Source organism: Mesocricetus auratus, unplaced genomic scaffold (genome assembly GCF_017639785.1).
Source record: "Mesocricetus auratus isolate SY011 unplaced genomic scaffold, BCM_Maur_2.0 Super-Scaffold_6730, whole genome shotgun sequence".
In the NCBI taxonomy this organism is placed as follows: Eukaryota; Metazoa; Chordata; class Mammalia; order Rodentia; family Cricetidae; genus Mesocricetus; species Mesocricetus auratus.
In genome coordinates this window covers 112,651,239-112,675,295 of record NW_024429184.1, presented here as the reverse complement: position 1 = coordinate 112,675,295, position 24,057 = coordinate 112,651,239, and the positions used below count along the sequence as shown (strand labels likewise).

General features: G+C 42.0%; 1 protein-coding gene across 1 annotated transcript in view; it reads right to left on the bottom strand.

Annotated features, from left to right (window-relative positions):
* The window catches only part of Lars1 (leucyl-tRNA synthetase 1), a 65,223-nt gene that overhangs the window by 6,000 nt on the left and 35,166 nt on the right, over positions 1-24,057 (bottom strand). The window contains exons 16-31 of the mRNA XM_040741874.1: positions 20,656-20,741; positions 20,505-20,570; positions 20,343-20,425; positions 19,350-19,488; positions 18,685-18,897; positions 17,784-17,841; positions 16,126-16,189; positions 10,701-10,884; positions 8,999-9,089; positions 7,758-7,898; positions 6,667-6,807; positions 5,998-6,108; positions 4,805-4,915; positions 3,685-3,789; positions 2,234-2,329; positions 718-850 (exon numbers count right to left, since the gene is read on the bottom strand). Coding sequence (XP_040597808.1) covers positions 718-850; positions 2,234-2,329; positions 3,685-3,789; positions 4,805-4,915; positions 5,998-6,108; positions 6,667-6,807; positions 7,758-7,898; positions 8,999-9,089; positions 10,701-10,884; positions 16,126-16,189; positions 17,784-17,841; positions 18,685-18,897; positions 19,350-19,488; positions 20,343-20,425; positions 20,505-20,570; positions 20,656-20,741 — 1,822 coding nt within the window. The remainder of the gene's footprint in view (positions 1-717; positions 851-2,233; positions 2,330-3,684; positions 3,790-4,804; positions 4,916-5,997; positions 6,109-6,666; positions 6,808-7,757; positions 7,899-8,998; positions 9,090-10,700; positions 10,885-16,125; positions 16,190-17,783; positions 17,842-18,684; positions 18,898-19,349; positions 19,489-20,342; positions 20,426-20,504; positions 20,571-20,655; positions 20,742-24,057) is intronic.

Below are 24,057 nucleotides of genomic sequence, written 5' to 3'. Positions count from 1 at the left end.
GGGCTACACAGAAAGACCTGCAGGGGAGGGGAGAGGGTGTTTAGATTAAACTTAATCACAGAACATATATTCTTAACCTAGATCAGAAACTGAGATTATTTATGTATTTTGCCTAGAGAAACACTGTTTAAAAGAAAAAAATAGGAGCTTTGTAGTCTAAGAGTTTGAATTCTAGACTTGAGATTTTCCAGCTGAGCAAACTTTGCAAATTACTTAACCTTTGTGAACTTCTATTTCACTATCTACACAAAGGGAATAATAGTAATAATACATTGTAATCTGTAAAAAAAAAAAAGATTAAAAAGCTAATGCATGGAAGACACTCAAAAATTCATTCTATTTTTCTTCTTTCCCTAGGAAAGAGACCCAGCTGGACAACTTAGTCTAGAATACTAAGGGTATATGTTTCTAATTTTGAACTACCTCTAAGAGACATAAATCACTTACTGATATTTTAGAACCAGACAGGATACTGAAAAAAATATCCAATCCAGAATATTCATGACATTGAAAGAGAGTCAGCATGGTGACTAAGTGACACAAAGTTACCAAACAACCTAACCCTAAACAAGACCGAAAAAAATCTGGGCTTCCAATTTGGGGTCCAATTCTCTTTCCATGTGTTACACAGTTGTGGGAAGAGCTCTCTCTGTCCCTTTTATAACTCATCAATACATGAGCTTCTGCTAACTGGGAGTTTCAAGGAAACTATTTTACCTTTGATTCCTCGGTCCATTTTCATTAAGCGTCTGATTATGGAATCACAGCTGTCTCCTTGCCTGACATCGATTTTGGCTGAGAAGTGGCCATTGGATGGCTGGGGATTTACTAGGAAAATTGACACACCAGGCTAGGAGAATAAAATACAAGTTATGATACATCAAACTTGAACACTGCCAAAAATAAGGGCAATCTCTACTATATTTTCAATACCCTCTGATGACATTTCTAATTCTGCATAAAATCATGACCAAGACATAGTCAAATATGAAAGAAAAACTGTGTAAACTCATGGTGAAACAGATGACAATGCATGTGTCAACACTGGTGACAGACTATAACAACAACAGCATCTTCTCTTCCACAGCTACCTTCGTCTGCTCAGCTTCTCCACTACAGGCCAGGACTGGAAGAAGCACTTTATAGACATGACTTCTCATCCCCACAAGGAATATTACAGTTGCACAAAGAACACTGCTTCATTTATTCATTTCTGCGGCCCAAATGACTGCACTTTTGCAAGCCACACCATGAGACAATGAAAGAACTATCACAAAATAAACTCGGAAGGTCTCTATGAATACCATTACCTTACTCTTTCAAAATAGACCAGTTTCCAGTTAACAACAGACCTAAGTCCTCTATTAGGATATTCTATGGAGTCATAATTATAGTCCAAATCTGAATGGATTCTTGGAGGCTAAATAGAAACTGTAAGACCTTTATACCTCTACCAATAATGACCAAAACATAAGAGGTAGGAGGCAATTTCAGCATTAATTAAGATGATGAACCTGCCTGGTTTATACCAAAAGCAAGAAGCCTTGCATAACAGTTAAGTAATCAGAACGGAATGTTCTTTTGTTTTGTTTTTTGTTGTTGTTGGTTTTGGTTTTTTTAGAGACATGGTTTCTCTGTGGCTTTGGAGGCTGTCCTGGCACTCACTCTGTAGACCAGGCTGGTCTCTAACTCACAGAGATCCGCCTGCATCTGCCTCTCCAGTGCTGGGATTAAAGGCGTGTGCCACCAATGCCAGAGAACAGAACATTTGAAGGCTTTGTCCCTGTTTAAAAGTCTTACCACAGCTAGGTTTTTTTTTTCCTTCTTCTTCTTCCAGAAAAAGCCAGGTTCAGAGCTGGGTGGTGGTGACAAACCCCTTTAATCCCAGCACTTGAGAGGCAGAGGCAGGCAGATATCTGTGAGTTTGAGGCTAATCTAATCTACAAAGTGAGTTCCAGGACAGCCAAAGCTACACAAAGAAACCCTGTCTTAAAAAACAAACAAACAAAAACCCAGGTTCAGAACATCTGATTTTAGTTTTTAAACTACAAATAACAAATAGCACTACCATTAGGCATAACCAGTACTGCACAAGCCACAGCAACAGCAGTCCACCTCAGTCCAGCCCCATTCTAGCCCTTCCCACTCAATTCCTTCCACCTATGGATGATGGCTGTTGCCATCTATGCCTAGTAGGCAATGACTGAACATGGCTTCTTCAACTTCAACTTACCTCTGTTCTGAAAACACTAAGCGGCTTCCCAGGACAACAGTCTTCCCTGACTTTATCTTCTGCTTCAGAGGCAAACTTGACTTCTATATGTTCTAGCTAAACGGATGGGAACAGGAAAGTCATTAGGAGCACTCAATATGATGGAAATTAATCACCACCTCATCTCATTAAGAGCAAACTGGCTTCTCCACTTAATATGAAATGATCTGTACAATTTTATTGTTTTCCTTATAAATGTAAATGACATCTATAATCTGTTATCAACATTCATCTTAGCTGTTTCATGGCACTGTTCTTTACACAGCTGTGTGTCACACTTTTTATATCAGATCTGGCGGCTACCTGCCACATAAGAAAGAGGAAAAGCAGCATGAAAGCCTTCCACCTAAACAACAGACGCTCCAAACTTTGTCATTTGAGAAGTTACAGAAGAGGAAGTATATAGTTCAGTAACATAACATACTGCAGATTCCTCAATAGATGCTAAGACCAAAAGGAGTTTCTGGCCTAAGAAAATGTGTGTGTGTGTGTGTGTATATATACATATACATATATATATATATATATATATATATATATATATATATATATGCTTACATATATATGTAAGCATTTAGAGATATACATACAACAGATGTCTACTAATCTTTGACTTCGTGATCAACGGGCTTATTATCAAGCACAAGGTTCTGGGTTCAATCACCAGCAACAAATGCACCGTAATAATGAATAAAGCAAATTCTCATGTAGAACTCTCCTTTACATCTGTGTTCACGAAACAGTTCTCAGCTACTCTAAACCTGGACGATTTTTAATGTCTTCATTATCATTAGAACCACATTCTAAGTCTTCTAAGAGTATTCTAATGCAAATTAGTTTTCCTTTTGCCTCAGCTAAGGGAAAGCATTTTTAGATTCTGTGTAAGTTGTGACTGAAAATGTACCAGGACCACAGATTATAATTAAGTCAATTCTCTAACTCTGAGGTCTGAAACTGGGACAATTAAAGCCTTCCTATTATGTCACATTCCAAAAGGCATCTAAATACAAGGTGTTGCTCTGGTTTGGGGCTTTGGGTTGTGTGTGTGTGTGTGTGTGTGTGTGTGTGTGTGTGTGTGTGTGTGTGTGTGTGTGTGTGTGTGCATGCCCTCGCATATACATGTGTGCAAGCATCTGATAGGGATTCTCAGTGCTTTGGGAGAATCACATACAGCCCATGTTTTACATATAAAATAACTGATAAATGAATAAAGTGACAGATCATTTTCTTTCTGCAACTTTTATATCCACTTATTTGCTTTCATCTGAAAAGCATTTATCAATTATATATTTAGTAAAAGTCCTAATCAGTGAAGATGAAGTTAATGAAAAGCAACCTAAGGGGATGTAGAGCTAGACTGTGGTTTTGTAGGAAACCACAGTAATTAGCTACACCATCCCTGGCCCTCTTACCTCGAGAGAATTGGTTAGGTAGACTATATTCTCCATAAGTACTGCCTGCTCATCAAATTCCAACTGTAAATCCAAGACTCGAGGCCCCTTCTTCTCCATGTTTTCCTAATAGCCAAATGGTTTTGAAAAAAAAAAGTCATATTAAAAGCATGTTTAAAAGAATCTATTTTTCCTAAGTATTCAATCATTCTCTCAACTGATAAAATCTTTACATTTCAGCAGGTAAAGGAAAGGTCTTAGACTCATGGGTTTCCTTATCTATGTTTGCTTACTCATGAAATTACTTGCTCAGAATAATTGCTGTTTAAAATAAGATGAAATGTGAGGAAGTATTGAAAACACTGGAAGGTGTGGGATTTTCAGGCATTGAAAATAAATGTGGTTTTAAAGCTGTGTATTCAGATGACTTCCTGTATAAACCGAAAGAATCAAAGAAATTTATGAAAAAATAAATCTCTTTAGCTAATACTTTAAAATTTTTCAAGATAACAAATATAAAAGTCCTAGATATTCCTGCAAAGCTTAAAGAAAACCTGACACTGTCATACTATATAGGTATAGCATGGTGACAGGGTACAAAGGCAGCACTAGCCTGATTGCCTTTGTGTTTATATAAATTATTCAGCCTTGGATGGAGTGGGATGGGGGCTTGGGAGGAATGGGGACCGGGGGAGGAGGGTAGGGAAAGGGAACTGACAGTAATATGTGTAAAAAGTTAAATAAATATATAAAAATAAATAAATAAATTGTTCAGCTTGGCTAGGGATGTCAGACGATAGCATGCTTGCCTAACGTGTAAAACACTACATTTAATTGCCAACATCACAAAAAAAAAAAAAGAAAGAAAATGAAAAAGAAAAAGAAATTATCCAGTCTGTGGTATTCTGTTACAGTAACAGAAAGTGGACTAAGATATTACCTAAGTTCTGTTTCCTTTCCCACAAAGGTACTACTAGAAAGGCAATTATTCCGCAGATAAATTCAAAATCTGACTGTTGTTCATGTCTCATAACGACTGACTGAAAAGTGGTATTTTAGCACATCACACTTTCCCTCTTCTATCCTAATTAACCAATTTCTCAAGTGGTCGCAGCTGTCCACAAGGTCCATACTCGCTTACCTTAATCATGGCAACAAACGGCATAACTCTCTTCATATATTTCTTCAATTCTGGCACATTGCCCAGTTCACAAGCAATGGCTTTGTTATCAGGCAATTTTCCACCGTTGGCCTACAAATGGGAGCAGGGGAGGAAGAGAAACATTTAAAAGATGATGGGAGAGTACAGGTGTGCTGCAGGGCCTGCGCAGGCTCAGAAGGTGGCTGTTTGAGAAGGGTGTTCAGCATCGTGGAGTTTGCATGGTCATGGTTAGTGCAGGAAGACCTTCCTTTCTGACCGGCATGCTGTCAGTCCAAACGAGACACAAGGGCAGAGGCTGAGAATCTATCTTTGTTAATAAAAGAAGCCCCTCCTGGTAAAAGATTGGTACAGTCTTAAAAAGATCTTGTCCTCAGATTCAAAAATCTTATTTCACTGGTCATATTAAAATGGAAAACAATACATTTCTTATACAAAACTTATATATGACTACTTTGGGAGAGACTTTTCCCCCATAGTTAAGTGTGTGTGAGTGTGTGTATGGGAGTGGGGGACATGTGCACATGAAAGCAGGAGCCCATGGAGAGGAGACACATCAAATCTCCCTGGAGCTAGAGTAGCAAGCAGTTGTAATCTGCCTGAGAACCAAACCCAGCAAGATTGCTTTTGAATACTCTAGGGATGGGGGTGGGGGTGGGGGATGGGGGGTCCCTCGAGTTTCTGATGCTAAAAATTCCTATCTACTCAAAACAAAACCCAAAATAGTTATCATACATCACCAATGGACAGGCATGTATATAGTACATAGACATGCATACATGCAGGCAACATAAACTTAAAATAATAAATATATACATACTATAATCATACAAATAAAATATTTTTTAAAAAAGAAAAGTTAGGGTAAGAGTAATGGCACACATTTAATACCAACACTCAGAAAGGCTGGGGCAGTCAGATCTCTCTATAAGTGATAGGCTGACTGGAATTAGCCATAGAGATGTTGGAGGACCGAGGAAGTTGGATATAGAGGGACAGGAAGAGAGGAGGTGTGTGTGGGGGGGGGGGGTTCAGGGCTTTTGGACCAGGGAAAACATGGCAAACAGGATCAGTCAATCACTGACTCCGTCCTTGATTCAGGTGTCTTTACTGGCACAGTCAGTTGACAGGGTGAACAACTCTCCCACAATAGGACTGGGGGAAAGCAACATTACCTCAAAGTGTTTTCGCAGGACCGACAGGGTGATGTGCTGCCAGACAGGGTAATTCTTTGCCACATAGATGGTGCAGTGTGAGGGCCTCTGCGGTGGTTGTTTGTCAGTCTTCTGCACGGGAGAAGAAAAGGAAAACATGGGTCCTTGTATAAACCAAAGACGAGAACACTCAGCATCTAGACCATCACCCTTAACAATTGGAACATACATGCTCAGACCCTTAACTGTTAGAACACATATGTTTCAGACCCTTAGCAGTTAGAACATACATGCTTCAGCCCACCAATAGTTAGAACATATATGCTCCAGATGTTTAACAGAGCACACATGCTTCAGACCTTAGAACATATATGCTTCAGAGCTATATCCACAGTACACACAGCCCTACCATTTAATCACCTAGTTTTCACTAGTTTGTAATCTGACCACATACCATAAGAAATGATCCTTTTAAAACACTGGGTTGGAGAGATGGCTCAGTGGATAAGAGCACTGGCTGCTCTTCCAGAGGACGTGGGTTCAATTCCCAGCACCCACATGGCAGTTCACGACTGTGACTCCAGTTCCAGGAGACCCAACACACTTTTACAGACATACATGCAGGCAAACCACCAATGCACATGAAATAAATAAATAAATTTTTAAAAACTGTTTAAAGGATGTCTTCACCTTCCCTTTAGCTGGCATCATATAATTCTTCAGCCGTAATCTAAGGTCATGTGCTACCTCCATGAGATACTGTGAGGAACGGATTAAGGATTCATCCACGGGACCTGCCACAGGCCATGAGGCATTCATAATTGAATCAGGCTTTAAAAAAAAAAAAAAAAGACTGAGTGAGAGATTAAACAACACTTGCTTTCCAGGCCTTGCTTACAGTTTCACACCATGGCTACCATCTGTAATCGTGTGCCCCAAGTTCAAACCTGACTACACATAGCACACTTCTACAGTCCCTGATCTAATGTTCCCTAGAATTCAAGCTGTGAAGTCTGACTCTACATTCTTAACTAGCATCCATTTGTACAAGCATATTAATACCCACACACATATGCTCACTTTCAAAGAAAATTATGTAATGCTAATTTGCCTAAATTTAATCATTATTATATAAATTATGCATGCTCTCAGTTTATATCCTATTAATACATCCAATGTTGAAAGTATGGCTATTCAGCATATATACCACTAGCACAGTTCCGCGGGTGCTCAGACTGAAAAGCGCAGATGCCTGGCTAAGGAGGCTGAGAGGAACACAAAACAGTCCAGTCCACTGATCTGCAAGCCCAGGAGAGAGGACTGAATTTGCCTTCACACTATGAATGCAACAGAGCATCCTTGACATGCAGCCCTGTATATGCCAGGAGTTTTTATAAAACAAGAACATTATGTAAACATACCCTTATATCTTTGTTCACAGGCACCTCGTTCTGTTATTTATACCTCTCTAAAGTATTTCCACCTTGTTAACCTTTGGAGGAACAATATTACAGCATGCATCCAAATGTACATCTGAACAAATACAGATGGGAATGGAATAGCAGACAAAATGAACAGGACCACATTTTCAACACATACACGTGTATATGTACAAATGCACATATTTGATCGATCTGTCTTGTATGGCTCATTCAACCTGTGAAATTATGATGATGAATCTATTATTATTCCTGTATTTCTCATGAGTCACAACATTATCACAACACTTATTTACTAAGGCCAAATAGCACTAGCCATTTAAAACCCAGTGATGTACATACCTTTCCCAGCAGTGTCCAGATGTGCTCACACACGTGTGGACAGAATGGAGCCAGAAGGAGTGTCTGAACTTCAATAAACCGGAACACAAGCTCTCTGTGCATCCCTTCTGTGGCCAGTTCACGGTATTTATCTTTCGCAGCCTACACAGAATTTCAAATGATTTATCATTTTCCTCATCTTTAAAATACAGATGAAATATTCAGTTTCTTGGTTTTAACACATTAAGTCTTAGTCTCTTAAAACATTCCATAATAAGTTATTATGAAAATTTCACTTTACCTTTAAAACTTTACAGTATAAAAACAATCTTTAACCCAGAGAATATTACACCTTTATATTAATGATTCTCAAGAAAGAAGGCTGGGAATGTAGCTGAGTAACAAGAGTGCATCCCTAGCACATGCAAGGCCCTGGGTTTAAAATAAACCAGATAATTGTTTCAAATAAGTCTCAGAATGTTGTTTGTCTACCTGGTATGGGGTTCTGAGACAGGGTATCGTGATGTATACTAAGCTTGCCCTACCGCTGTTTTTATGATAACACTCTTTGATCTAGGCTAACCTCAAACTCAAGGCAATCCTCCGGCCTTAGTCTCCCGAGTACTGGGATTATGGGCATGAGCTAACTATGTTCATCTTTTTTTTCTTCTTCTTAAGGCACGTTTATGTCAGTGAGGCTTAAAACTAGATCCCTCAGCTGTTTTCTAAGGTCAGGCTTTGAGCAGTGCCCAGGGCAATGCTAACAAAAAGGACTACGAATGCAAGATTTCTATGCTCAGTACTTGGCCTTATTTAACCACATCTGAAAACCAAGTTACATAAATCCCAATGTGACATTTTACAAAACTGATTGAGTAAAGCTACATGCGGCTCTTGAAGTGCCAAACTTGGAAAAATACTGACACCTTGTGGAAAAACTCAGAAAGCATTTGCTTTCATGTTGCCTTCTTATTTACCCATTTAAAATGCTTTTGGACACAGTGGTACATGCCTAGGTGGAGGCAGGGGGACCTCTTCTTAATGCTCATGAATAAAATAAGAACAGAATTTTCTATACTAAGTAGATACCACAGACACAATGTCAAAGAAAACTATCTTAAAATCACAAATTATCAGAAAGCTCATTGAAAAGATCTTCAGTCTGAACTTTGGACATGCAATTATTTTATAGCAAGAATAAAAAGATGAAAATATACTGTATTAATGCTGACATGTTTTTAGACACCAAAATAATAGCATACCTGAAACTCAAAAAAGCCTGTCTTCAAAGCTTCTTTAAACATCATCTTTTCATAGTTCTGATCTGTTTTTATAATTCCTGCATTCATTTCACTATTGAATAGGGAAAGAAAATCTATTCAGTTTAAAGGCAACTACATATTGTATGTATTTTAAATATTATATATTTATGTTTTACATTATATATTTATGACATAAACTTGTTCTTACGCATTTTATAGATATATATATATATAAATACATACATAACTATTACATAGATCAATAACCAGAAAAATGAGTAAGACACCAAAAACATTACAAATTGTTCAATACAAGGACGGGGGGTGGTTTAGTGAGTGAACTGGCTGCCATACGAGCATGAGGGCTGAGCTCAGATGCTCAGGGCTCAACTAAAGCCAGATGATGTAGTACATGTCTGTAATAGCAGCACACCAAGATGAGATGGGAGGCTGAGACGGGAGAATCCCAGGAAGCCCCCAGTACAGCTAGCCTGGCATATACAAGCTGGAAGGCAAGGACCAATGCCTGAGGTTGTTTTCTGACACGCACACACACAGACCCACGCAGACGCAGATGTGCGCGCACGCACACACGCACACACGCACACACACACACACACACACTTTTTAAATTGCCCAATATAAAACTGCTTTGTCCTCCTTAGAACTGTAAAGCCTATTTCTCTACCCACTTGTATGCAGTGTCGGCTTTCACTATCCAGGGCTCCTATTCACAATAACACACTTCACAGTGTTGTTTTTTAAGTTTCTTGGCGGAACTGGGCATTGTGGCCTGTGACCCAGGTACTTGGGAGGCTGAGTCAGGACCGTATCAAGTTCAAGGCCAGCCTAGGGTAGTGTGAGACCCTGCCTCCCCAAACACATCCTCATTGCAATCATTCTTAATGACTGTTACACACACTAAGAAAATCACCAACTAGGGTGGCAGACAGGATTTACAACACATGTAAAGTAACAGATACCAGCAGTTAGGAAGCACATTTCTTCCCACCCCAGATTTAATCTGACCTGAGCTGGTCCTGCTGTATTTCATATCTTGACTCTGACCTACATATACTGTGTGTCAGATAACAGCCTTCCCAGGCATTATGTGTTTTCACCTTTCCCCCTAAAACTACTGTCTATTTTTTTTTTTAAGAAACCCAGAATTCCCACATCTCCCTGAGTCCTTCTTACGCTGACTACTGAATTCCCAGTTAGTAGGTGCTTTTTTCTTCCAGCAAGTCTTACTCATCTTTGCAGTCTTACTCATCACTCCCAACACAAGGCCAACAAATGTCTGGATTTCTGTTTTAAAGGTATTTCTCCTTTTCTCTTAACCTGTTTCTCCTGTCACCATTTCATGCTACTGTAATGGGAGACACTGAGAGAGAGAAAGGTTGTGCAGAGGTTGTGGAGATAGACAAATTCATATCCCAAGGTTCCTCTTACTACATCAAGTCATTTAGTGAAATAACTGCTATGCCTCAGTCTCCTCATCTCCAAACCTGAGCCAGCTACACTGTTAGCACATGAGGTTGCTTTGAGGCTAGAGTCAGATTAAAGTGCCTCACACAGAGAGGCCCTCAACAAATAGCAGTCATTGCCATCATCTAACTTCTTAGAAAAAAGAGGAGAAACGACACTCTGAAAACCAGGGGGACTCAGCAACTTCTACCGTACAGCGCGGGCCCAGGGTTACCTGGCAAACACACGATCATTGAACGAGCTGGCAGGTCCACTTCTGAGGCTGCTGCAGTTGGCGAGCATTTCTTTGACCCACTCTACCCATGTGTACAAACGGAGGATACCTGCGTCTGCCATGGTTTCCACGAAATTGGCGTCTTCAACAGTGTCACCAGCATCAGCCAGAGCCAGGCGCATTCCTGAAAGAAAACAAAATCAGTCACCTAAAAACATGGTTACTGACTGGGAGGTAGTGGCTCACACCTTTAATCCCAGTAAGAGACAGAGGCAGGTGACTCTGACTTTCAGATCAGTCAGGTCTACAGCGCAAGTTCCAGGACATCCAGGGCTACACAGAGAAACTGTCTTGAAAAACCAATTTATATATATATATGAATATGCTTGCATGCACACACACACACACACACACACACACACACACACACACACACACACACACACACACACACACACACACACACACTGATGGCCAGGCATGGTGGCAAACACCTGAAACCCTAGCGCTTGGGAGCTAGAAGCAAAAGTTTAAGGTCATCCTTGGCAACATAGAAAGTTTGAAGCCAGCCCAAGCTATACAAGATACTGTCTCAAAAAAGATAAAACAAAACACACACTCACATTCTAGGAAAAAATTATGCATACAGTTGGGTACACTGCAATCCTTAACATATAAATTAAGAAACAGCCAGGTGGTAGTGGCCCATGCCTTTAATCCCAGTACTTGGGAGGCAGGGGCAGGCGGATCTCTGTGAGTTCAAGACCAGCCTTGTCTACAAGAATAAGTTCCAGGACAGCTTTCAAAGCCACAGAGAAACCCTGTGTCAATCTAAATACTATGGAGGCAGAAAAACTGAGTAATGTAACTTCTTCTCATCCCTCCTTAAGGAAAATACTGCATAACCTGTGACAGTGTGAGGGAAATCAGCCCCTAATGGATTGGCTCTATCTGAAGTCCCCATAAATAGCGAGGACGCAGAACCACAATTTACTGGGCCAGAGAGAACTGTGTTCACAGAGAAGTTAGAGAAAAGGCTGACCCAGCAAGAACCTCATGCCTGAAGTGGAGCTTTCGTGGGTTTGTTCAGTCCCTTGGTGGAGCAAGATCTTTATAACGTAGGGAAAGAAGATTCTGGCAGCTCTGTGAAGAGTGTCTGCAAAGTAAAAGAACAATCTAGAGGCAATAAGGAAAATGTAAAGCAGAAGGAAGAGGTCTGTCTGGGTTGCTCAAAGACAGGTATGGCAGGATGTGTGTAGAACTGAAGTTCCTAAGAAAAAAGTTGATAGAAACCAAACTGTGCTCATGAGCTTCCTGAAGGCTTTTAAACCTGAAAGCAGTCCACAGGAGAAGCCCGTGATACAACACTACAAGTAAAGATGATCAAGCCTGTCCCAAGGTGGGTAATTATCCTCCCAGACTAGGGGAGGTTCTTTTCCCTCCAACAAAAGGTTATGCTATGAGTGGAGATAGTTTTCCCAGTCAATAACTCCCCCAGGAACCAGGTGTGGTGAATGGGGAGGCTACAGGCCACTATGCCAACCCAGGGTCACTCTTACCAAGGGAGGTAGCAGGTACACAGGGGAAGGCAGGGCCACAATCACCTTTGACAGTCCCACTAAGTTTAAGGTTTGGAGGAATGTAGGAAAGCTCCATGGAAGAGCTCAGGATATGGAAACATCATGGCTCAGAGAGAAAAACTAGGAATTAGAGGGAGCTAATTAAATCCGTGTCTCCTATCTAAGCTTTCTACTCAACCTTGATCTGTGGAGAAAGCAACTGATACAAATGGATGGAACCTTTCCATGCTGGATTAGACCTTGCTTATGTTTGACTGCAGTGTCTTCCTAGCTGTGAACCCATGAGGTCACCTGACACTCACTGAGAACTGAATTATTCGTTATGGAATGGTGGTTCGGGATGTTGCCTCTGGAAAAGGCTTTGTTATATAGATGACACAATGCTAACCTCTAAGGTTTTGCAGATTTAAAAAGCCATTAAAGAGACAACTAGATATAATGGTACTTTGCAATCCTACTGGGGCTGGGTTAATTAAAAGAAAAAAAATTCCAAAAGGTATCCTGCATGGGTGAAAAAGGCCACTCCCAGGGGCCATAAGGTTACTGAATGAAAACTCTAGTGCTAAAAGTGGGTTGTTTTCCTGTGAGTCATTGGCCAGCAAAGCCTGAGGCCCCACAAATCATAAAAGCCATTGCTATTTCTGTTGGTTGTAGGCCAAGACTAGACTATAAGATGCTTTTGCCAAAGACACCACATATGCATCCTTTGACTGCAGAACATGGAGGAGAAATTAGCCAGCACTGAACTAGAAACTCCCACCCTGCTGGCTGGTTACTGTAGTTTCAGGGGGGCTATGCAGGCTGCTGGTAGAGAACTGTCCCCAATATTCCTGTTTGGCTGCAGACCCATGTGTGCTAAAACATCAGTATGCCAGGCAGAATGTGCCTGCATGTGCAATAGTGGCTCCGCTACCATGGGCAAGGCCAACAGCATTCCAACTGGATTTAAGACCTGCTCTAAAAGAGGAAACTCACAGTTGGTACTGTAAGCAGGACAGAACCTGCAGCTGGGAAGTCATAAAGCCCAATGGGAAAGCAACTTCTATCATTTTGCTTGACATACACCTGTCAAATGGCCTTCTGAGCATATGTGTTCATACCCATAGATCACCGTTATCAGCCTCAACTCATAACCACTGGTGAAGCTTCTGAGAGCATGTGACTGCTTCTGTGACCATACGTGGACATCTTTAGTCACCCCCTCCAATGCTCAGAGACCACGCAGAAGAGGCAGAAGAAAGAAAGAAAGAAAGAAAGAAAGAAAGAAAGAAAGAAAGAAAGAAAGAAAGAAAGAAAGAAAGAAAGAGCTGGAGGAGGGCATGGAGTGAAACTGAAACGTTCTATCCTAAAGAGAACCTATTTAAACAGGACAGTGAACTCAAAAGAGCTTCAGGAAGCCCCTGAAACTGACCAGATTGCTAGGCCCTCCCTGACAGAGTAAAAAAATAAAAGCTGAGCGTCCCAGTCAGATAAACTGAAGCTGAGCAGCAAAGAGTCTCATAGGAGAAAAGCTGCAGAGACTTTGAGAAGAACAGCTACCTGCAGGACATTCTCCACTGCTGAGCTGTACAGCCTGTGTACTGTGCTCCAGACTCCCCACTTTGTGAGCTCTCAAACTCACTGGTTCACTGAAGTCTACTTTCCATGTTTTGGAATATGGAAGGTATCCACACTTTGGTTTGTCATGGGATCCCTATCTAGGGTGAGTAGATGTGTGTATTTGAGTCTCCCCAGGAAAAGGTCTGTCACACAGCAGGCTACATTGCGGGACTCTATGCCAAACAAATAAATACCCTAGGCCAGGGAAGTCCCCCACCCCCACCCATTCATCATCTAATGCCAAGTAGTCAACCCTGAAATCAAATTCTTAAAGTAACACCTCACAGACAAAGCAGTGTGTATTTATATATTAGGAATTGCAGCCAGGTGGCACACACCTTTAATTCTAGCACTTGGGAGGCAGGGGCAGATGGTTCTCTGTGAGTTCAAGGTCAGCCTAGTCTACAGAGTGAGTTCTGGAACAGCCAGGACTATTATACAGAGAAACCCTCTCTCAAAAAAAACCAGGAGAAATATGCATAGAAGGACAACTAAAGAGAAAAAGGTCATGAATGTGAGAGAAAGCAGGATGAGAGGTGTACACCGGAAGGGTCAGAGGGAGGAATGGGAAGGTAAAACAATATAATTACATTTCAATTTTAAAAAATAAAAACAGTATTAAGAAAACTGTAGGATTGTCAAGATGGTTCCATAGGTAAGTGCTTGAAAGGCCCAATGACCCCAAATCTCCAGAAGACACATAGAAAAACCAAATGTGGTGGAACACATCTGTCATCCCAGAATTACTGTGGTGAGATGAGAGGTAAAGACAGGAGAATCGCCGGGCGTTGGTGGCGCACGCCTTTAATCCCAGCACTCGGGAGGCAGAGGCAGGCGGATCTCTGTGAGTTCGAGTCCAGCCTGGTCTACAGAGTGAGTTCCAGGACAGCCTCCAAGCCACAGAGAAACCCTGTCTCAAAAAACCAAAAAAAAAAAAAAAAAAAAAAAAAAAAAGACAGGAGAATCACCTCGAATTTGATGGCCAGCTAGTCGGAAACACAAAGAGAAACAAGAGAGACTCTGCCTCAAAGCAAGTTGGAGAGAAAATCAGCTCCAAAAAGCTGTCATCTGTTCATTGTAGACAGTGTTGTGGGGGGAAAAGCTATCATCTGACCTACACATTTGCACCACAGCAGGAGTACACTCACACACATCACACACAGATGCACCACAGGAGTACACTCACACACATCACACACATTTGCACCACAGCAGGAGTACACTCCACACACATCACACACATTTGCACCACAGCAGGAATACACTCACACACATCACACATAGATGCACAACAGCAGGAGTACACTCACACACGCATCACACACATTTGCACCACAGCAGGAGTACACTCACACACATCACACACAGATGCACCACAGCAGGAGTACACTCACACACATCACACACATTTGCACTACAGCAGGAGTACACTCACACACATCACACACAGATGCACCACTGCAGGAGTATACTCACACACACATCACACACATTTGCACCACAGCAGGAGTACACTCACACACACATCACACACATTTGCACAACAGCAGGAGTACACTCACACACATCACACACATTTGCACTACAGCAGGAGTACACTCACACACATCACACACAGATGCACCACTGCAGGAGTATACTCACACACACATCACACACAGATGCACCACAGCAGTACACTCACACACATCACACACATTTGCACCACAGCAGGAGTACACTCACACACATCACACACATTTGCACCACAGCAGGAGTACACTCACACACGCATCACACACATTTGCACAACAGCAGGAGTACACTCACACACATCACACACAGATGCACCACAGCAGGAGTATACTCACACACGTATCACACACAGATGCACCACAGGAGTACACTCACACACATCACACACATTTGCACCACAGCAGGAGTATACTCACACACGCATCACACACATTTGCACCACAGCAGGAATACACTCACACACATCACACACAGATGCACCACAGCAGGAGTACACTCACACACGCATCACACACAGATGCACCACAGCAGGACTACACTCACACACACCGATCATACACAGATGCACAAAAGGTAAACATCTTTAAAGACTCTAAACATACTGAGTTTCTTCTTTAAAAGTTGATATCAGCAATTCTCATGGTTTAATTTATACACTGTGCTTGGTTAAAAAAAAAAAGCAACAATTTAACCTATCTTCTGCAACAGCAAGTATAAAAATGTGTACTCACCATCAGCTGAAAATTTGTCAACAGCTTGGCTCAAAGTGAGGAAGTTGCCCGTAGATTTTGACATCTGAAAAAGAAAGCAGTGATCAGGCAGTAATAAGAATATACATAAGTAAGCTGGGCGGTGGTGGCGCACACCGCACACCTTTAATCCCAGCACTCAGGAGGCAGAGGCAGGTGGATCTCTCGAGTTTGAGGCTAGCCTGGTCTACAGAGTGAGTTCCAGGACAGCCAAGACTGTTACACAGAAAAGCCCTGTCTTGGAGAAAAAAAAAAGAATATACATAAATAAGACAATCCAAATCAAGTTAATAAGACTGGTCTTAATAAATCAAAAAGCAAAAAAGTCTGAAATGACAAGGACAAGGGATGGGACATGACTGACAGAGGCAGTCATCAAGCATTGTAACCTCAAGGCTGGGTTACACAGAGCCAACTGTAACAGGGAGTACTGGCTGCCTACACAGGGAAGAGCCTTGTTGACCTGGAGTCATTAGAAACAGAATAGATTTGCTTACAAGGGTAGAGTGCGGCTTTGACCTTCAGCAGCAGCATGTAGAGAAAGAAGCACATCCACAGCAGACTAAGGAAATGCTGTATTTTAACAGGACCTCACATGTAGCCCTGCGGGCAGGGACAGAACTCACAGAGAGTCGCCATCTGCCTCTGCCTAAGTGCTAACATGAAAGGTGTGTACCACTATGCCCAACCAAGGAGAACTTTAAAATTCACCTTTTGCTTTTAGAGCACTGGCTAAATCTGACACTGTAATTTATACCATCTGTTGTTTGTTCAAATCTGCATCTTCACTGTCATACTTGTAAAGATGTGTTTTCATTTTATTTACTTGCATGTGTGTGAGGGGATGTGTGTGAGCATATGCACATGCCCAGAGTCCAGAAGGGACCTGAGGTCCTTGGAGCCGTGGTGGCCTGGGCACTAGCAGTTCTTGCGTCTGAGCTGCCCTCCAGCTCCTACAGTGACAGTTCTTGCGTCTGAGCTGCCCTCCAGCTCCTACAGTGACAGTTCTTGCGTCTGAGCTGCCCTCCAGCTCCTACAGTGACAGTTCTTGCGTCTGAGCTGCCCTCCAGCTCCTACAGTGACAGCAGCCTGCCATTACTATTCTATTGCTTACACTAACATTTATTGGTTGGCCAAGGAACCTAACTTACTAATTTGGAGATAAATGCAGTCACTTTTGAGGGTTTCTGTTGAGGTACTGGCGGACAAATGAGTGTGCATAACTTTTTACTAGGAAACTGACTTACTGAGATAAATCTTACACAGCCAGCAAAAGGAACAATATTCCTAAGGGTGTTGGGAGTGGCAATATAGGCAGGAAAATATTAACATTACATGACATACAAAAACCCTTAAAGCTCCAAATTTCTCCTTCTTCAAGAGCTGTATGTCACAGCATTACTCAAGAAGCACTAGGCATTCTCTCCACTGGGTAAGAGGCATCTGAGGTCACAAAGCTCAGGTCCTTATTTATGCTTCCTGTCCTCACCTCCCATCCTCATCGCTCTCCTCCAGTGCTCTCAAAAGACTGACATTCAGTTTATGCTATTAGTCCGAAAGAGTTTAGATAACTTTTCTTAACTCTAATGCATATTTCTGTTTATTTTTCCTCTGAGGAAAAGCCTTGCCCAGAGCCTCACCTTCTCTGAGTTGAGCAGCAGGTGTCCATTTGCTCGTACAGCCACAGGCCATTTGTCACTTCACAGGCACATGTTGCAGGACAGAAAACAAAAGCAAAACAGGATTATTCCCCACAATACTCTGAGGTGAACAACGAGCAGTTTGTTGAGACAAGGCCATGGCACTGCAATTGTGGTGGCTTTTGCTTTGAAGTTCTAGGGCTCAAAAACAGGGCTTGACTCATCCCAAGGAAGTGCTCCCTGTGCTGTGCTCCAGTTTTCAACAGGAAGCAACTGAAAAGAACCAAAGGACTAGCTCCATCAGCTATAAAGACAGAAATACAGCAACTGTTTTAAAGCCATAGGCAGGGCTCAGGTATGAACACAGGAAAATCTTGAAAATATGCTATCATGCAAAGAGGCAGAAGAGTGCATATATTGTGGTTACCTCTGCATGAATACAAATACATAATTAATTCCCAGAATACGCATAAACATTTGTTCCAAAAGAAACCAGGAAACAGGTGGGTGTTGGTGGCATACTTGGGAGGCACAGGCAGGTAGACCTCTTCTGAGTTCAGGCCAGCCTGGGCTACAGAGTGAGTCCCAGGACAGGCAGTGCTACAGCAGAGCGGAATAAGTGCAATGATGGGGAGAGGTCGTGAGCAGCCTTTTTTCTTTACACACTGTATTATACACTCTCCAACCTGTCTTAAAACTACTGCCTTCCTTCACCAAACAGATCACTAACCCTTGAGGACCTGAAATAAAGCATACTCTTTGGGCTGCCAGTCCAGGAAGAAGTGCACATCCCACATTAAGGCATGCTGTAACAAATCCACTTAAACCCTCCACAGTCATTCCTTAAGATACTTGAAGTCTAAGACATCCTTATTGACCCCGCCCAGATTCAAGCATTCACCTTTGTTCCGGCCACATGGCCACATGGTTGTAAATGTAATAGGAAAGATGATTTGGAATCAGATCCTTGCCAGAGGCTCGAAGGTCCACTGGGTACCAGAACTCAAACTCCTGCTTCAGCTGATCCAGCTTTTCTTTTGGGATCTGAGTCTTAGGAAATGGAGCGTCCTTGAAGAACACATAATCCCAAACATCCCTAGTCATCTGCTGGGGTCTGCATTGAAATAAAGAAAACAAATGCACTATTATTTTGAAAGAATCAGAATTTTCACCTAATCATGAATTGAAATTTTAATTATAGTATCAAACAAGAACAAATTGCTCCCCTATGAATCAAGAAGGCATGACGCACAGGAGGGGCTACTTAATCATCCTTCTCAGTTGCTCAGTAAAAAAGCAAACACAACAAAATACTATTAACCAGAAAAAAAAAAGACAGAATCTCATATGTAGCCCCAGCTGCTCACTACGTAGACCAAGCTGGCCTTCAACTCACACAGAATGGCCTACCTCTGCTTCCTAAGTGCTAGGATTAAGCAAATGCGTCTTTCTGCCAAATTCTTGAAAAATAAATATGAAAGAATGAATTTCTAAAAATATAAACCAAAATGTCACAAGATGTGGAACTGAACATGTGCACAGTTCTTTCTTTAACCATGTACCGACCTGATGCCCAATGGAGACTCTGCCTGCCCACTCAGGTCATTCCCCTGCAACAGGTGTGCAACTGTGTAAAATGCCATGTAAATAGTGGAATCTGAGAGTGATTCAATCAACCATTGCTCATCCCAAGGCAGACGAGTGCCTGCAACACAAAAAGGAAAAAAAGTAATACTGAATAAAGCTAGGAAATGCCTGCTGGAAGAAGCAACATCTTCAAGGCTACGATCTAGGAAGTTCTGCTGCTGTTCTGTATGTGGGTTATTGCTATTTTGTTTTGTTTGTGGTGCTAGGAATTGAGCCCAGTAAGCAAGCACTCTGCCACCAAGACACATCTTCGACCCTAAGAGCCCTAAACTCTACACTAATAATTTGTAAAGATAAAATAGTGCACAAATGCAAAATGGGGTGAACCTCTGGAGTCCTTTAATAGAAATGCCATGGGGCCAGAGAGAGGATTTGTAAGTAAGAATGCTTGCTGCCCACACATAAAAACCAGAATCTGGATCCCAGCACCATGTAAAATCTGAATCCCTTAGCCCTGGTGCTATAGGGGAGACAGGAAAAACACTGGGGCCTGCTGGCTGCTAGCCTAGCTCCAGAAAGTGATAGACCAGGACACCAGACACACTCCACTGGCCTCCACACACACACAGGCATACACACTCTGCTCATAAATGTGCTTATGCTATACACATACACCATACTCTCTCTGTGTCTCTCTCTCTGTGTCTCTGTGTGTGTGTCTCTGTCTCTGTCTCTCTCTCTCTCTCTCACACACACACACACACACACACACACACAAACAAACACGATAAGTACATGAATAACAGATTATACTATAAAAATCATGTGGGTTGGAGAGGACATATCTAGCAATGTCTCATGCTCAAACCCAAACGTATCACTTCCAAGTTAGCAGCAACCAAAGAAAGGGGCAAGGAAGGCATTTCCCATCTAACAAAACCGTCCAAAGAGCGGTGTGGGTAGTCTGCTGACCTAAACCGTACGTTCTTGAACACGCATGTTCTTGGAGCCAGTCTAAGGAAGCTTCAAAATTCTTCCTGCTCTCCTCGCAGAATCTAAGAAGAACAAAGGCCAAAGTGTCCTTCCTTTCATCAGCTTCTCTCTCCCACGCCCCTCGCATTGCTCCCATCTTACGTTTCCATGTTCTTCAAACACTGAAACGTCTCCTTCTTCCAGCTCTCTTCTCCATAATCCAGGTACCTGGGGGTGAACAAATGAAACTTTTCCTACTGCCAGAAATGACCACATTGACTGACAGAATTGTCTTGTGATAAGAAGGACTAACCACTGGTCACACAGGGCCACGACACATTCATCTGCAGACCTCGATATCACTTGTTTTTCTGGTTCCATGTAGATAAGTGCATCTCCCTAAATGAAGGTAAATAAAGACGCGGCAGGTGTCACATACAATCAACCCCTAATTCTTTAGGGACAAAAGCCTTCCCTTCCCTGAACAGGGTCCACTTTTCTGTGGAATGCCTGCTTCTGAAACACTTCATCACGTGGACCACTTTACAAGCTATTCCTCATTCTAGCCCTTTCTAATCTTTTTTTTGTTTTGTTTCTTTTGTTTTTTGTTTTTTGTTTTTACCAGACAGGGTTTCTCTGTATTGTTTTGGAGGCTGTCGGTCCAGCCTGGCCTTGAACTCACAGAGATCTGCCTACCTCTGCCTCCCGAGTGCTGGGATTAAAGGCGTGCACCACCACCGCCCGGCCCCCTTTCTAATCTTATGGTGTGATAGGTGGGCTTCTTATGATTGCTTTCCATCTATGTTATAAAAACACACAGAAAATTTAAAAAACTAAATGAATAGCAGCACTGTTTTTAAAATAAAAATATAGAGATTAAATACGAAAGTCTTATAAGATTTAGTGTTAAAAATTCAGTTCCAAACAGGAAACTGACCACAATTTATTTATTTTTCGTTTTTTGAGGCAATGTTTCATTTAGCCCAGGCTAGACTCAAACTGGCTATGTAGCAGAGGATAATCCTGAACTTCTGATTCTCCTGCCTCTACCTAAGTACTGAGCTAGGTATGCATCAAATCTTGTTTTAATTAGATATAAATATTTCTTAGTATACTTTAAGCTAGGATTTTTTGTTTTCCCCTTTTGGTTTTTCAAGACAGAGTTTATGTAGCTATGGCTGTCCTGGAACTCATTCTGTAGAGCAGGCTGCCCTCAAATTCACTGAGATCCATCTGCCTCTGCCTCCCAAGTGCTGGGATTAAAGGTGTGTGCCACCACCATCCAGAAAGCTAGGATAATCTTCAAAACTAAAATCCAATATTATCATTCACAAAATGACTCACTGCTCTGTACTTATAATGCAATTCTTCAATTTAAACTAAAAAGCTATGCTTTTGGTTTGTAAACAGTGGATTATAAATAGACATTCAACTCCATCTAAAAATTCCAGTTCCGACTGACAATGAAGAAGATGGGGGATGGGCTGACCCAACAAAGGTAAGCAGAGTGGGAAAGGAAAAAAGGCTGAGTGAGTATTAACTGTTCCCACAGAGATAAAGCTAGGCGAACCTGGGGGGGCGCAGCTCAGGAGAGGGGCTGCAAGTATGTGCAAGGTGCTGGGTTCAGGCCCAAGTAAAAGGATCAAACAAAGGAAAGAAAAAAAAAAAGCTGAATCTTAAGCAGCAGAAGAAAAAGCTGAGAAGAAACCCCTGCAGAGCCTCAGAAACTCAGGAATGAGTGGTGTGGTTTGAGTGGAAAACAATGGCCCTGAAAAGAGGACAGATGGAAGGGCCAGATACCTGATTCACAAGCAGATTACTCTTTATTGTGAATTTCACACAAGCTACAGTCACCCACAAGTGGGAGCCTCACCTGGGGAATGTCCTAGATCAGACTGGGTATAGGCTGTCTGTGGGCATTTTTTTTTTAAATCTATGGGCCAAGTTCACTTTGGGTAGCACCATTCCTAGGCAGGTGGGCCTGCATTGCGTAAGAAAGCTAGCTGAGGGGCTGGAGACATAGCTCAATAGCTCAGTGGTTAAGAGCACTGCCTGCTCTTCCAAAGGTCCTGAGTTCAATTCCCAGCAACCACATGGTGGCTCACGACCATCTGTAATGAGATCTGGTGCCTTCTTCTGGCCTGCAGGCATACATGCAGACAGTCTACTGTAGACATAATAAATCAATTTTAAAAAATTTAAAAAGCGCCGGGCAGTGGTGGCGCATGCCTTTAATCCCAGCACTCGGGAGGCAGAGGCAGGCGGATCTCTGTGAGTTCGAGGCCAGGCTGGATCAACAGCCTCCAAAACAATACAGAGAAACCTTGTCTCATAAAACCAAAAAAAAATTTTTTTAAACAGCCTCCAAAACAATACAGAGAAACCTTGTCTCATAAAACCAAAAAAATTTTTTTAAACAGCCTCCAAAACAATACAGAGAAACCTTGTCTCGTAAAACCAAAAAAAAATTTTTTTTAAAGCTAGCTGAGCATCGGCCTTCCTCCATGGTTCCTACCTCTGCTCCTGTCCTGACCATCTCAATGATGGACTATTACTTGGAAGTGCAAGCTGAGATAAGCCCTTTCCTCCCCAAATTGCTTTTGGTCCTAGTATTTATCACAGCCACAGAAAGCAAACTAGAACACTCACCATGCAGACATTAACTGTCCCCATCCCTGGGCCAGCAAAGGCTTATCCTCTGGGGCAAACCTCTCAAATACTTGAGCAAAGTTCAGAGCAGACATCACAGCAAAATCAGTAATTACTTAAAAGTCAGCACACTAGCTGCTGGTACCATCTCACCCAATCTCCCACTCAACTTCCAGAATGCTCAGTCCAGAATTTCTACCCAGCAAGTCAAATCTAAATAAGGAAAGAAAGACATACATCATCTAGATTCATGTTCACCAGAAAGCTGCTAAAGACACAACTTCATCCAAATGAGCAGAAAAAACAGGAGACGAGCCATGGAATTAAAGCAGGGAGACCAGATTCCAGAGTGGCAGAAGAAATCTGAAATGGCCAAGGGGCATCAGCTCCAACAGTGACAGCAACCCAGCCAGACCACACAGGCCACAGGCTCTGGGCAAGCACTCTAAGATGTAACCAGTAATACACCGAAACCATGGACAAGCTAGGAGAAATACATAGCTGTAACTTTGGGGATAGGTTGTTAAGTACATGGGCAGATACCAAAAAACTGGAGAATAAAATACTCACTCTATACCAGTCAGATTAGCCATGTCTCAAAAAGGTAAACAATGACTAATCTAGTGTACAGTGTAAATGCATTCTTAATATGAAAGAAAGATGAAGAAGCATATAGAAGACAGGAGGAAGTACTAAAAAAATTAGAATCTCGGGGTCTTTTGGAGTATTTTTTGGTAGGAAATTAGAGGCTGATGATTAAGCCTAAGGAAACATCAAAACAAACCTGCACCCCGGCAGGCATGGTAACACAGCTATAACCCAGCTACGGGAGGCGGGAGTGTAAAGAGGATGCTTTTAATTGAAGTCTGGACTACACTAGAAAACAAAGCAACACAATTACATGATAAACATAGAGAACTATGAAAGCTGAGCATAGTGGTTTACATCTGTAATACCAGCACTTGGGAGGCTGAGGCAGGAGGACTGCCACAAGTTCATGGCCAGTCTAGACTACAAAGTGAGACCAAGTCTCAGAGAAAAAAAGCATGAAAGAGAGAGACAGAAA